Here is a 15,814-nt window from a genome sequence, read left to right as displayed (position 1 = left end):
GGGGCGGGGCGGGGCGGGCGCGGGCGGCGCGTGCGCGCTGGGTCCCCCATTCTTCCCGTGGTCAGCGGGGCGCGCGCGGCCATGGAGCGGAGCGGGCGCCGCCGCCGCCGGCACTGAGGGAGGGAGACGCGAGAGGGAGAAGGGAGCGCGTCCGCCCGGCCCCCGCCCCGCAGGTACCGCCCGCGCCCGCCCCGCGGGGGGCCCGCGGGGAGAAGCGCGGCCGGGGGGCTTTGTGTGCGGTGCCGCCGCCGGGTGACCGCGGGGAACGCGGTTCGGGGCGGGGCCGACCCGTCCGCGGCACCGGCCGGGAGGAGCGCGGTGCCGGCTCTCCCGGCGGCGCTGGTCGGGAAGGGCTGGGAAGGGCGGTCCGGCGGGACCGGGGGTGCGGGGGCAGCCGGGGCCTGGCGCGGGGCCGCCCCTCGGCCCCCCGCCCTGGGGCCGCCGAGCACCGGCCGTGCCGGGGCCGCGTCAGGGCAGGGGGTCCCGGCGAGGGTCCCCGCTGGAACGGACAGCTCGGTAAGGGAGAGAGAGAGAGGCGCGGCCGCGAGCGGCGAGCGGCGCGGGGCTTTGCTAACGCTGGAGGCTGCTGCGCTCCCGAAAGCATCGTGTGGCTTGGGTGGGCTCAGCCCTTGTGCTTGGCCCCTTTGTGCACGTGCCGTGCTCTGCTTCGTTTGGTTCTGGCTGCATTTTCAATGGAAGTTGGGGCAGAACTGTGAGTTTGTGCGAAGAGGTGCGTTGGTCATTTAGACAAATCCTGCAGAAATGCTTCGGAGAGATACTGGGTCTGAGTAAATAAAATGTAATTGTGCGTGTTACAGGTCTGTGTGGGCTATGCATAAGGTATTTTTAATGTTATATGTCTAAAGATACTGGTGAGGGAGGGAAAGGCTGCCTGCTTCCCCAATACCCTGCACAGCTGCTTGAGAGGGATGTGAGAAACTGAGGTAGGATAACAGGCTCAGGTTGTCTGGGAAGCCTGTGGTGGAGTAGCACAGAGGCTCCCCAGGTGTGTGGGTTGTTCTGACCAATGGATTTCTCTGCCCATGTGGACTTACTTCATAAGTCAGTGTTTCATAAAGGAGGCTAGGGTTAAGTAAAGTATCATGTGCCAAGCCAGTGTTAATAGGGCAGGGATGTGATCTCCAGCCCAGCGCTTGTGCCAACATCGGAGACAAATATGTCTTAGGCCAGTTTGCTGCTGAGCAGTGTAGCTGCATTTCTCTGTGTCTTTTGAGCTGTTGCATTTCTGTTCTGTGCTCCTCTTGATGCTCCCTGGGCACCATTGAGGACAAATCAAAGTCTTGTCACTTGGATCTGGAGACACAAATCCATCGTTTATATCAGTAGTGCTTAGATAGTTCTCGGAAGGGTGTTGGAAGTGCAAGTATTTGTTTCCGTGTGGGATTCTGAATTGGATTTAAGAGTTTTGCAGCTGGAGAAGGGATATGTTTGATAACTTGCAGTAGGAGTCAGCTTTCTCTTGAGCAAAGGACTACACCCAAGTGCAGAGTGGAACTGCAGTGCTGTCATATTCGGGGTCTTCTTTCTTGTGGCAACACAGCTTGCTGTGTGGAGCAAGCCTTTGTGCTGCATTCCTGGGCTTGGCAAAGTTGAGCCTTTGCTTGTTTTCTCTGTTGAACCCTGTCAGTGGGACTGAAGCCTGGAAGTTACGAGAGGGGCAGAGGAATGGCATGTCACCATGGGTGATTCTCTCTGTATTTCACAGTCTCACTTGCTTAATTTTTTTTAATTGTTGCCAACATAAATAGATTTTTTTTTCATCCTGGTGCCTGCAACATTCCTGTGAAGTTCTTAGAATTTGTCAAGCAGCTTCAAAACTTTCTGTTTCAAGAAGAAAAATGCCATGGTGTTAACACTTCAGCCTTGCTTCACTTAGCTGATAGCAAGAGGTGTTAAAAGTGATAGAGCAGCAGATTTTAGACGTGGATATGTTTCTCTAGTTCACGTGATGTTCCCCAGAAGTACAGCTGGAGGGAGTGCCTATGACTGAATGAGTTGGTCCTCCAGGATCTTTGAAGTTCTGTAGGAATCTTGAATCTATGCTACAGCTTAGGTGTTAAGAAAACTATATATTTAAACAGCAAAAGTCAAACTGAAATGAAATTTGTCTGTTTCTCCCAATTAATCAATCCTTCTCTATCCATCAAGCAATTTCGTCAGGGCAGTTGGATGTTAAGAGGATGAGAGTTTGCAGCAAGTCTGGCCACTTCTGTAGTGATTAGCAGCATCACAGAGGAGGATGAGGGCAAGATGTCCTCTACAGAGGAGCCCTCAACAACCTTTGTGTCAGGAGCATGGAGAGGCTGGACACGAAATGTTCAGAGGGATAAAGCAGTGACCTTCCCTGCAGGTAGCTCACAATTTCAACATACACATGGATTTCTGTGGGAGTAATGTGGCTTTGAAGCTTGTGGACTGCCATTACAGGTCCCTTCTGGCCTCAGATGACTTTGGATCAGGCTCATGTGTCACCCTGAGTGTCTCATTATCTCAGGCCTTGCCTAGACTGGGACTGGAAATCTTGTTGGTGTGCCTGGATGGGGCTTGCTGTTGTTTGTGCCTCCTTGGCTGGCAGTTGTTATTGAAGCTTCTCCTGGATTGTGACAGTGCCAGCTCACCTTGGAGCAGTGATTGCCAGTGCAGTGGAGAAAGTGCTGGCAAGTATAGAAAGGTCTGTCACCTGAGCGAGTACAATAGACTGTCCGTGTCTATTAATTTCTTCAGACTGCAACTTGAGTAAATTCTGAGCAGTCTGACTGAGGAAAGGGGTTTGCTTCTTTCCTTGATGAAGGGTGATGTGACAGTGATGTGCAGCTTTAGCTTTACCTCACTGTTTGATGGTGTCCACTTCATGTTGTGCTTTGCTCATTGTTCCTTTTCCATCACACTGTACCGTGTTAAAGCTTGCATTATGTGTTTCTTTAGAGCTCATTCAGTGGTTTGGATCTTGTCCATTGGACCAACCTGTTACCAGTTCTCAAAGCTATGTGAAAGTATGATGTGAGCTGTTTATGAGCTTTGCAGAGTGCCATACTGAGGAGCTGAGCACATACATGTTCCTTGGCATTCTGCACTGCACTGGTGTCTGGCTCTGTCATACATGGGAGAGTTCACTTTCTCCTCTCTTTGGGAGCATTAGCACTCTTACACCTGTTAAAAAAAGCCACACCACAAAACCCAAGTGAACTGGATGGAGTTGTAACTGTTCAAGTTGTAGAAGGGAATAAATGGGTTTTGTTGGAGAGGTTGCAGGTGCTCCCCAAGAGATTTGATCTCAGTTCATGGTTAGTGTTTGAGTTCACGTGGCTTCCTGTTCTGCCCCTTAATCAAATCTCTGCATGTTTGGCTCTGCAAGGAGGGAGATGTCCATTCTGCATCCAGAAACAAGTATGCCAAGCAGGAGCCACAAAATTAATTATTAGGGAAGCGTCATCATCATTAGTTTATTGTGAGTGGGAAGATTTAAAAATCTCTAATTTGTTTCCACTGCCAGCAGGATAACAGACTAAACAGCCCAACCAGGCCAGTCCCTGATGCAGTGTTTCAGTTTTTCAGGCTTAGTCTGTGGCCCTTTCTTTACATTTTGCATTTGGATACTTCAGATTCCAAGATATTTCAGAAAGCCAAATCGAACCAACAGTAATTTGCGGAGGCAGAGATCTGGTCAAAATAAAGTTAGATTTTGACAGGTGTTTCAAAGTGCTGCTGAGCAGAAGGGAGGAATTGCAGGTGTGTCTCTGCTTGTGATATGCAGGTGGTTTCGTAGGCCAGAAGTTCCCTTAACTGTTACTGGGGTTCAGCCCAATTCGTGGTACTGTCAGGTAAAACCTCCTTCTGCTCCTCCTTGTCCTGTGTTTCCTCCACCCAGTGTTTTATATATCCTAAAGGGTCATGGTGGCTTTCTGCCCTCCCCTGCAGTCTGTGCTGAGGGATTTCTTTGGCTGTCCACTTCTGTGCAGTTGCAAGTGCCAGGCTGAGTAGAATCTGCTTATGCCTGAGTGTGGAGGGTAGCCCTCCTTCCCCTCCCTGGAGCTGAACTGGTTCTCGGTGCTGGCTTCTACACCCCCCCAGCCTGTCAGCAGCTGAAATCCTGCTGCTGCTGAGTTCTCCTCTCTTTAGCCAGGAGTTTCCATGGCAGCCCTGGAGAACAGGGGTAGGCAAAGTCCCCTGTTTTGCCATGCAAAATACTTGTGCTTAGAATCATGGAAGAGAGATGGGTGTTAGCTGGGAAGCCTGACAGAGACCAAGAATATAACCTTTTTCTAAAGTTGTTGACTTGTAAACTGCTGCTGTTGCACCCCACAGCCAGTGTCCCTTGAGGGTTTGCACCCAAGGTTTGATCTTCTGAATTATTTTCCTGTTCCGGCCTGTCATTTTACTATAAGCACTTGTCTCTCAAGTACTTCCTTCTGGTTTAGTTCTGGTTTGGGCTTTCACACAAAAACTGACTTCTGTGTCACCAGCCGTTATATATAAGTAGGAATAGCAAGGTCCTGGAGGACTGGAGTAAGAAATTTATGTCAAACCCACTGCTCTCTTTAAAATTCAGTTATTTGGATCTTATACCAGCATGTGATGGTATCAGTTTTTTCTTTTCCCAAGGTGTTCTCACCCTCAGTTACCACTGCCACTGGAGGCTTGATTTAGAGTGGCTCTGGGAAAGGCACTGAATTCCTAGCCCATACTTACATATAAAATAGGAAGGTTGTATTATACTACTTTTTTTCTTCAAGTGATGTACACAAAGGAGATGCTTTCCCTCTTCAGGACTGCTTAAATTAGTAATCTTAGCCTGAGTGACTTAATCATTCACAATGCAAAGAGAAATTACCAGATTCAGATGTTCTGTGAAGCCACTTGTCATGCCAGCACACTGCAAGTGATGATGTTGCTCTAATTCTCAGTAGTGTTCTACTTCCAAACCTTGCTAAGCATTTTACCTACAAGGCTACAGGTGAAAGTCTGTTCTTCCCTTGTTTTTTTCCAGATGTTCCTATATTGCTGCTGGATTGTGGAGGAAAGGGTGAAGATGTGACTGGAAAATTTTGTCCTGCTCTCCTAGTTGCTGTGGAAAGGGGGCTGATGACACTTCCTTTCTTCTGGGATGCCAGACAGCCCCCTGTGCACCCTTGGCTAGGTCACCTTGCAGAGCCTGGCTGGAAGTCACAGAGCCAGTGCTGTATGGTTTGTGTGCCAGGGTCCCACAGTGTCAGAGCTGCAGGCTCTGAGATAAGGTTAGATCTCTAGAGTAAGGGACAGGGACAGGAGGATATTTTCATGCACATAAACTCAAAACTCAATAACTATTCACATATGATGATAGTCCTCACCACCACTGGTCCCATAGCCCCTAGTAAGTTGCTTGTAGTACGTTTCCGTGGAACCATGAACTGAGATTTCTGCAAGAGGGAGTCCACAGAGAGCAGATCCTGCCATTGTAGGATTTTGAGCTGCTTCTTGGCACTTGAACTGTTAAAAAGGAAGGAGACCTTGAAAGCTCATTTTAGATTTGTCCTTGTCTCAGACAAAGTTAAAACCAAACTAATTTCAGAGAGGGTTTGTATTAGGAAAACAAAAGATGTTAAAGCTCATCTCATTTTCTACCCTACTCTGGAAGGGTTACTCCCAGTCTGCAAAGTGGTTTCATTAGTGTAGGGCATTGGAGTCACATTGAGGTGACCTGTGAGTTGTCTTGATTTGCTGCAGCTTCATTGCTGAGGAGATTTTTTTGAGGATTGTTGCATTGCTGAAATTGGTAGCTCTGTGTGAGGTGTTTAGTTACCCAGGCAGCAATGTAAACCTTTAGTGGAGGCATAAGAATTTCTGTTATCTGAAGCTTATCTCGCAAGCTAAGTAATGCAACTTTCACAGCCAGCATCTGCCCTGGAAGGTTTGTGTATGGGGAAGAAGGCCACAGTTAGCTTAAGCCCTGGAAATCTTTCAGCTGTCTTCATTCTAGAAATCTGCTTCAGTTTTCTTGATGGCACTGGAGTTGTGCCGTGCTGAAGGTTGGTTGCTGTCTATACTTTTGAAGATGAGCCCCTTAACAGACTCCAGCCAAGTTTGAAGACCAGCCAATATTTAGCAGAGTCCTAGCAAGCCTTGAGCCAGACCTGGCTCTTCTAAGGACGAGCTGCCTGCAGCAGTAGAGATTTACACTGCTTTAGTGCACCTGGTGCTGTGGGAAGATGAAGAAACTCCTTTGAAGACCTTCCTGAAAAAAAACTGCATCCATCTAGGCAGTGCTTTGCTTATCAGCGGGAAGTGGTGGCACTGGCACTGTCTGAGGGCAGTTAAAAGTTACTGGATGGGGCGTGGAAGGGTGCCACCAGAGACACTTGGTACAGGGAGATAAGCACGGGGCTGTCCCACCAGCTAATTAGAAAAGCATGAGTTGTCAGTCTGGAAATCTAAGAAACCATCTTTGGATTAGGGGAAGGCAACACTAATTACTGACTTAAAACAATCACAGTGATTGTGTAATATTCCCTGTCACTAAAGAAACATTATTACCTTCTTATGGATCCAGGTGATCAATAGGGAGAGCCCCGTCTGTCAGTTGCTTGGTGGGTGTTTCCTACAAACTCTCTTTGGCTCCAGAAAAATGTTGCTTTCTTCTTCAAGTAGGACACTTGATGAGGTACTTGCCACCTCCTTCTCTCAGAGTTTGAACAAGTAGGAACGCTTTGAGCTGCTTTGTTCACGGCTGCTTGCACACCCGAGGGAAGAGCAGGTTTGATTGAGTGCTTGGTGATTGTAATACTTTGTAGAGGCCTGACACCAGTCCCCTCTGGGGAGGGTATAGCTGTACTGGTGGAAGCAAAAATAGAGAAGTGGACAGAGGGGTGAGAACTTCCACCCTGCAGAGCTGCAATTTGACACTGCCTTGCTGATGAGATCTCCACTTAGTCTTTGCTGCACATGGTTTCCACATGCTGTTCTAAGTGCTCTGAATTTCTTGCCCAAGGGGGCTTGGCCTGCAAACCAAGTCAGTTATGTGTGTACACTGCCCACCTTGCAGAAGTGGTGGACTACTGCAGGTTGGATGCCTGGTTGCTTTTATATTTGAAAAAATTGCTCCATTTGTCTAGGGTGGAGATCTGAAGGATCAGAGTTCAGTTGTTGACAGAGGTCTGTTGAATATACCTTAAACTAATTTTAAACTGAAGTGACTGCAATTACGTCCTGAGACTTGTGAAGAAGGAGACTTGTTGGTACTATTGTGTTGCTGTGTTATTTCTACAGATGTTGGGCTACAGCTAACCACATGCACACAAAAAAAAAGGCACCAGAGGAGTGTGGTCATGTTTACAGGTTGGTTACAAATTAAGCTCACTGGCTGGAAGTTGAGAGATACCTTCAGGAAGATGACTGGTTATTGAGTGGTGCTGGCTCTTGCCTCTGGTGATTGTGAGTGGCAGCAAGAGGCTTGTCTCTGCATGCTTGTGTCTGGAGCAGCTGTGTTGGAACAGTTGTCTGGGGAAGTTATGGACTGCATTGACTTCTTGGCAAATGAAGATGACAGTGAAACATGACAAAGATGATAACCTGATGTCTAGAGCAGAAGAGAGTGGAACATCATTTTTAAAGTCAAAGAGTTATACTGGAAGAACTCCCAAGGGTAGGCAGGACACCAAGACAGTAATAGTGCGTTTTTTATATGCTTCAGGTTCCCTTCCTTGCAAGAGGAAGAAGATTCCAAATTTCCTGTGAAGTTATCCTAGGATAAAATCTTACTTGAGAATTGCAAATAATGCACTTTCACTTAGTCTGAGGTCAAGGGTGTTCTCCTAAGTGCTGAAAAATTTGTCTTAAGTACCCAGTTTAATATTGCCATAGCATCTTAGATAAAAGTATTTCCTTATTACTGTTTGGATTAATTTATTCTATGTGTTGAGCCAGTTGCTTTACTGTGAGTTGTATCAGCTTTTATGCTGTTGTGATGGTAGTATTTAAGCTGAGTAACTTTGGGCTGTTTGATCTTTGTCAGCTTTCCCCTTTAAATTCCTCATTTTGAGCTCCAAAGTGGCATTAAAAATAAACCTTTGTATAGTGGCTTTCTCCTGGATAGGTCTTGGTGGAAAATTAGGGTGTTGTGAAGCATTTAGTTTTGATGGCTGATTAGTGAAACAAAGAACTTTTTTTCAATGACAGAATTGGGGTAGCTTTTTCTCTTGGATTATTTTGTCTACGTGTCGAGCCTAGCCTGTCTCTTCGAGGTCAGACTACAAGGCTGGGGAGGATTGGAGAAAACCCTTGCTCTGGAGCTTATACAGGCAACCCTTCTCAAAACTTGGAGGAGCTCCAAACACAGGACCTGTGCCACTGAGTTATTGATTTTGAGTTCTGCATGACTGTTCTTCTGTGGGAAGAGGTTGTCCTCAACATCCCCATCCAAAGTTGTTTATGTGTTGTAACATTGGCTACCCAAAAAGTCCAGGAGTGGACCACTGAGGCTGAGAACTGTGGCTTGGTGTTTTTCAAAGCTTATGTGGGGAGCATCTGCCCAGATGATTGCAGACTTGATGGGATGCAGCAGCCATGTGCTTCATTGTCTGGCAGGTTAGTTTTTTTGTCAGCGTGGGTCTTGTTTTTCTCAGGTGGTGTTTTTTCCACTTCCTTCTTTTGGGAAGAGGGGAGTCAACAGACTTCCTAACATGTGTAGGATAGCTTTTGGTTTTTTTTAGGAAAGTGCTACTTAAACACCTGTTAGCTGGTAGATGCAAGCCACATTGACCTTTCCTCTTGGCTTCCTATTACTGTTTTCCCCAGGATTCAAAGATGTTTCTGGCTCTTTTTCCCCATATGCATTTGATAGCAGTGCCATAATGTACAGTGGATCTTCTTTAGACTACAGTCCTCAAGGTTGTGACACAAATTTGTTCTTCTGTAGTGCACCATGATTTTTATCCTATGCCTTCCTTCATGTGTTTAGTAAGCAAGGAAAGTGGAGAGAAATTTATTTACGTAAGTTTGCTTTAAAGATTGTTTCTGTGCTTGTAGGCAGAGACTTATAAACTCCATAATGAAAACCACATAGAAGGCAGACCTGAAACTTTGAATGCTTATTTCTCATGGCAGTATGGCCAGCTAATTGTTTCTGGATGTGTTAGGACATGCCTCTGTGTGATGTTAATAAAAAATGGCTATTCTGTGGTAACTAGCACTCATTCACACCCTTCTGTAATCTGAATTTTCAAGTTTAAGCAAGTTCTAAATTTCCATTTTAAAAGCTTAGACTTTCTTCACTATCTATCCAGTGTAACAGAAGAGTCCCCTTTTGAACATGTGTGCAGCCTCTGGAGTCCAGAACAAACTGCCCAGCTAACTTGAAGGGTTTCAGCTAGAACGTGGTAGCAGTTTAATACCAGTTCCCTGTCCCTTCTCCAGTAGCTCCATGCTGGAGAGGTGTCCAGTGAAATGCTTCCCTACTATGTGAAAATCCATCCACTGGATAGTTAGACGCTGCTGTGTGTAAGACTGTCTCCCTTAAGTGGAGTGTCTGCAGCAAAGAGCAAGACCAGCCTGTGCTAGAGGGCAGGGCAGGGGCCAGTATTCAAAGCTGCAGACAGGGAGACCTGAATGAAAGCATCTGCTGTGCTTGTACAGTTGTGGAAGTGGCTCTGGTTTTGTGCCTGTGCTGCCGTGGGTGAGAGGGCCATGACGTGAACCATTTTTGGTTGAGGATGGGAAAGTTCAGAGTGCTTCTTTCAGATTTGGTGCTAAATTGACCAAGTGAGAAACTGTAGCAAAAAACACAACACTTCTTTCTAGTTTGGAACTTTCTTTTAGAAAGGAAAATGGTATTAAGAGTACTGATTGGAGGGGGTGTTCACAGTCTTAGAATTGAAAATCAAATCCCTCCTGAGGTGACTTGAAACACAACGGTGGGAGTTTTGTGTGTCCTTGAGATGGTTTAGATTGGGGTAGGGGTCACAAGCAGTAATCTGGCACAGCACTAACTCAAAGCTTGAGGTGCTGTGTGTGCAGCAGCAGCCAAGGCTTCCTTGCTGCTCTGGGAATGAGGTTTTGCTGACAAGGAGGGAGCTTAGTGTACGAACATGAGCAATCCCTTCTGGCTGAGGGCAGCATTTGCCTGGCAGTTGGTTGCGGTGAGTCCGTTGGTTTACTGAACCAGTTTTGGTGCCCGTCAGCCAGTAGGGATGTGAACTGGCTGCCTGGAATGGAGGGACCTGCGCTCTGGTGACTCCTGCACAACCAGTGTGGGAAGCTGGGACGCGTGTGGCAATGCTTGTAGGGTTAGGGAAGCTTAGGCCCTCAGAGCTGAATCCAGACGCTGTGCTTGGTGGTGGTGAGATGGGGCCGAGGTAACGAACTGAACAGCCTGCTGCGCAAAGCGTGCTTTCGTTGCCAGGCTGGGGTTCTTGTGTGCATCTCATCTGCTGTCAGGTTCTTGTGTGCATCTCATCTGCTGTCAGCTCCACTTTGCCTTATTAAGACCTTTGTGGAGGCCTTATTTGCTCAAACAGAAGGTATTTATTTGCTGCCCCAGTGCTTCCAATTAGCGAACTTGTGCCTCCTTCCAGCTTCCTTCCAGTTGTTTATTGAACCAGGTGTCCGCTGCACAACCTCTTCCCTTACTCTGAGCTTGACCTGCTTTCCTCATGTTGGTGGAAAAAGTAGGGCAGATTTCTAGCTTTGGGTATTATTAGCCAGGAAACAAAAAGACACCCTGGGTTTTTATCACCCACTTCCTAAAAGACCTAACCTGTGATGAGGGAGTGCTTCAGGAAGCACTGTGGTGATGCCAGGAACTCTGGTCTGTGGGAAGGTGGAGGATAGCTCTTAGTCTGTTCCCTGGCTGCCTGGAGGGATTAATTTGGCTGCAGTTGGAGGGACAAAAAGAATCCCTAATGAAGGGGACAGGAGAGTTCCTAGGGTTCAAGTACATAAACAAACTCCAAACATAAAGATTTTTTTTTTTTTTTCATAAGCCACACACTTCTGAGGTGATGCTGTGCCTCAGACTGGCAGCCAAGTTCGGCGTGACCTTCCGTGTGTGTGGCCTTGGTTGTCAGCACTGCATTTAGAGTGTGCCAATGAGTGCTGTTTCCTGGACATGTGTAGTTGGGATGTACCAGAATTCAGCCTGGAAACAGCTTGAGCACCTAGGTTTTGAAAACTGATCATTTTACATTCCTGGAGCCCTGTGTTAGTGCTTTATCTTGCTGACCAGCTGATGACATTGATTGCTGAAGGCCGACAGTCAAAACAGGATCCAGATCTCTTCCTGCTTTCACTTAAAGTAGATAGGTTTTCCTGGTGAGCTGCTTGAGGATTTTGTCTCCACCTTTTCGGGTGGATGGTGGCAGTTGCAATAATACTGATTATTAATCAGCTATACTTTAAGCCGCAAATGTACTGTCTGTCACTAAAACTTCCAGGGAACTGATGGGCAACTGTATTGTAAGGTTTTTGTCCTGACCTACCTTGTTTGATTCCTTAAAATAGACCAGTGCTGCTTGTATCTGACTTACACAGCTTTGCAGCTGTATGTGAATAACCTATTTTGTGACATGCTTTCAATCTTTTTTTTTCCTCCAGTCTTAATTTAACCTATAATACTGTTCTTTTTCATTTCTTTCAGAATGGACTGCTGAATTGGGATTTATTGCAGACTCAACTGTACAGCACTGCTCATTGCTTCATCTATTACTAGTTATTTAAATTGGACTTTTAATATCCTGCCAGCTGCTGTCCACACACACATGGTGCATTGTTGCCATTCTCAGAATTGCATCTTTGAAACCCAGGCCCTCAGTAACCTTCAGAGAAGAAAGAGGCGACCTCCTGCGTACATTTGTAGAGGGAGTTTTTGGCCCTGCTGCCCTCTGGCTTTCTGGCTGCTGCTGTATTCCTGAGACACTATGGAGCCCACTATGGAGTACTGCTTAGCGCAGGTGCTGCAGAAGGATGTTGGAAAAAGACTTCAGGTTGGCCAGGAATTGATAGATTATTTCTCAGATAAACAGAAGTCAGCTGATCTTGAACATGATCAGACTATGCTGGATAAAATGGTTGATGGACTGGCCACTTCTTGGGTAAATTCCAGCAATTACAAGGTAAGTCTTTGTCATGTGGAATGTGATTACTGTCAGAAGTGTCAATGTCAAATGCTATTTGATCTAAGTGAAAGCTGTATAGTAGACATTCTATGATACTGTTCTGTAAGCTGGTAATTAGACTGAATCAGAGATTGTTGTTCCATATTTTGGTAGTTGAGAGCTGCTGTGATATCAAGGACTCAAGGCAATAAGAATTCAGTGAATGGTGTTTTAAGCACAAGTGGATTTACATTTGGTGTTCATAGTTTGTGATATCCTGGTTTCTTTGTGTACTTTGTTAGCTGGTGGCATGCTTTGATCATCCCAATAGTTTAGCAGTGTTCATGATTTCCTGCCATACTACAAGGTTTATGAAACTGGAAAAAGCATATATAAACTGCATTTGTTTTCACTGTCATTAAATCCTGCGAGACTTTTGCTGTTTTCTGTGGGCAACATAGTAGATGAATTGTACTTAGCTCAAGGAAGATAATGTATGTATGTGTCTACTTTTGAATTAGATAATGTTGAGATGAGTTGTAGGACATGGCGCTCCACTGCCGTGTTATCTCTGCCATGTTACTTCATTTCCCTTCAGGTTTAATAAGGAAGTCCTACCACAGCCAGGTACTGTGGGAGTGGGGAGGGATTCTCAGCTGCGACTTGGAAAACTCTTGTCCTGGTCTGTTCATGAGGCTCTCTGAAAAGTCTAATATAAAGTACTGAAGCTATTGCATGGGATGTAATAATGTTCCTTTTTGATAAGTGGTGGAGAATCTCAGAGTGAAAGTTCCTACAGAGCTGGGCCTAAAGATGGGGGCTGTGCTGGAGGTCACACCTGTAGAAGTGAAGGAAGGACTGGCTGTACAGGTTGTAAGTGCTCTGGAGCTCAACGTACTCAGTTAAAATTATTTTTAACAGAAGTTTTGACTGGGAGGTAGTTTTGACATTGCTGAGTGTTCTGCACAACTGCATTTCTTTCTTTTCATTTTTGTCAACAAGCAGCTGTTGTAGAAGCTGTTTGGCATGTAGGGAGAAAAACCCCCAAACACTAAAAACACTCTCACCAAACCACCAAAGCTAATATGGTCTCAACAGAGAATCCATTCTGGTGGAACACATGAAGAAATACTTAGCTTGCTGTTGTGAACAAGCAGTGTACATATAATTTTCTGAGGTATTACATATTCTTATTGCCCCTTTTCTTACTAACTGGCTTTCTCTTACAAATATCCATGATTCTCAGTGGAAGAGTAATGCAAGCACAGTAAAATTGAAATTATTACAAAATGTGCTATTTGCATGGATTTCATGAAGTGATGTGGATCACAGAGCTGTGCAGTGCTTTGCAATCCCAGTATCACACTTAGTTTGCTGAATTTCTATTCAGATAACTTGTTTGTCTTTCCAATCTTTTGTCTGTTGAACTACATGCTTAAAATGATCTGTGGTGTTCATTTTCCACTAACAAACTGGTGGCACTTCTGTACTGCAGTGACTCTGTTCCAGAACTCATGCTGCTGAGCTGGCTGTTCATTAATGTGTGTGTTCTATAGATAGCATTTGCTGTGATTAATAAGTTCTAGTAAGCATAACAGAGACATGTCTCAGATGTCTGGAGGGTGTTTTCTCAGTGAATGAGGATAATAGGAGATTTGAAGCCTTTGAGTGGGGCAAGCTGGCTGTGTGAAGGTCAGTGATGTGGAGAAGTCTGCTTCAGGATCCAGCTGAGGCTTAGTGCTCCCTCTTATGCCAATCTCTTCCTTCTGTTTTAATGCCTGCATCTGCACTACTGTTGCCTTTTTTCCTGACTGCTTGTGGGATAGGGGTTCAGAAGCTCAGCTTTGTCTGGTGTGAGAGCACAGGGGAGCTGGTGTCATCTGATCCAGTTCATGGATTAGTGTGTCAACTTTAGGAGTGAAAGGGCAAGCATCAATGCCCTAGGATAGACATCTGGAGAGCTAAACTGCAATGGAAGAAGCTGAATATTTGTAGTCTGTTTCTCTTCTCACCTCAGTCTCTTCATTTGAAAAAGTATCAGCTTAAAACAAAAATTAAGATCATCTGCATGATTTGAAATTTCCTAGCACTTCACCAATGAAGTGTGTGTTCTCAGAATAAGACTTGAGTGTGGATAACAAGAGGCATTACACTGGGACAGCATCCAGTGGATTCATGGCTCCTGCCTGTCTAGGACTCCTCTAACTAAACACTTGTGCTTATCAGTGAACCAGAGAAGAGGCATCTGTAGGGCAAACCAGTTTAGTTTGGGTTAAAAGGAGCTTGAACTGATGATGAAGTTGCACCTTTACCGGAAGGGCTCAAGCTATCTCCGTCATTGGCATCCACGTCTGATCTGTGTACGTCATGGCCATCATTGACCTTTTTAGGCTTTGCTGGTTTTCTGTACATTGTTTCTGTTTTTTCATGACACTACTTTGTGAAGTCCTTGACCTCAGCACAATGACTGCAGAGTCTTCTTTTTCAAGAGATTCAGGGAAAAAAATAGAATGATGGAGGGCAGAGATGCTTTTCTTTGGTTGGTGCTGTCTCTTAAAGTCTGTTAAAAACAGCATGTATAAAACATAGTGAGGCCTAACATACTTCTCATAGCACTCAGTACTCCAAAACTCCTTAACAAATCGTCTTGTGACCTGATCACTGGTCCCTGCTTTGTAACAGACAGATGCCTTAGGTGCAGAAGGCAGTTGGATAGTTCAGGATGCTTTTCAAGTCAAGGAAACATAAAGGTGATTGTAAGAAACAAGGCACTGAAGTCCAGTGCAAAGCCATTTGCATGTTTGTGCTTCCTAGGAGCGTGCTCGAACTGCGCGCCATTGCAGGCTTGAGTTTTCTCAGCAGTATTAGAGGTGTGTAGAAGACATAGGAATGGTGCAGAATCATAAGATGAATTCTCTTTGGGAGCTCTTACTCCTCCTTGGAGCACAGTTGCTTACAGCAGACAACCTGTGTTTGTGTGAGCACTAGGAGTTGTGGATTACACCAGTGAGGTTGGGCTGGGAAGGTATTGCAGGATGCTTTAGGCCAAAGAGGAATTCTGCCTCTGGTCTGTTTCTTCATTTGTGCTTTGTTTGCTTCATCTGTGCTGTTTCAGGATGGTGGTTCTGCTTGACTCCTTCTCTTCCCCTGCTAAGCATAAAAGAGAGTTATTTTGCTGAGCTTTGAATCTCTGAACAATAACTAAGGTCTGCACAGAGGTGTCTGTCTTAAAACATGAGGCAAAACAGCACAGCCGTGTCAGAGGCTTCAGCATGTCCTCTCAGGTTCCACAATGCTATGGCAAGGGGAGAGAGCTGGAATGGTCACTAATCCCCTGGTGAGCCATCTCGCTTTGAGCTGCTTCTGCAGCATTTGGTAATGCGGATGTTAAGTGTGCAGGATCTCCTGGCTCATCTGCGGCTGGTGAGCCTTTCTCAGTACCCAAACCGTGATGTAAATAAAGGTGTAATGTAAAGCAATATGTCCAGGGTCTTAAAGTAGTTTTCAACCAGCTTGCTATTCCAAGAGGTGAGCTGAGATTGTTTGGCAGTGACCTTCTCTTGCCTGCTTTCCCTCAACAGTATTGGGAGACGAGGTCTCTTGAACCTTTTTCCCCTGAGATGTGTTGCCTTTGCTGATGGAGTTGAGGTTTCCAGTGGAAATAGCTCTTGTTATTGCAGGGTTTTTTTAGACAAACATCCAGGAGGGAGATTGGTGGTAACAGAGCC

The 15,814-nt window shown here is 45.7% G+C and overlaps 1 protein-coding gene across 15 annotated transcripts in view; it reads left to right on the top strand.

Moving 5' to 3' along the window:
* Positions 1-33: 33 nt before the first annotated feature.
* Positions 34-15,814, top strand: part of CLASP1 (cytoplasmic linker associated protein 1) — a 171,620-nt gene continuing 155,839 nt past the window's right edge. For 14 of the 15 annotated variants that reach the window (XM_041403676.1, XM_041403683.1, XM_041403571.1 and 11 more), the window contains exons 1-2: positions 34-173; positions 11,630-12,104. In XM_041403676.1, coding sequence (XP_041259610.1) covers positions 11,910-12,104 — 195 coding nt within the window. In that variant the 5' untranslated portion in view covers positions 34-173; positions 11,630-11,909. Of the gene's footprint in view, positions 174-395; positions 517-11,629; positions 12,105-15,814 lie in introns of those variants that run through there. The other variant, XM_041403563.1, reaches the window with a different exon arrangement.

Source organism: Onychostruthus taczanowskii, unplaced genomic scaffold (assembly GCF_017590055.1).
Source record: "Onychostruthus taczanowskii isolate IOZ18803 unplaced genomic scaffold, ASM1759005v1 scaffold10, whole genome shotgun sequence".
NCBI lineage: Eukaryota > Metazoa > Chordata > Aves > Passeriformes > Passeridae > Onychostruthus > Onychostruthus taczanowskii.
This window is presented reverse-complemented; position numbering and strand designations above follow the sequence as displayed.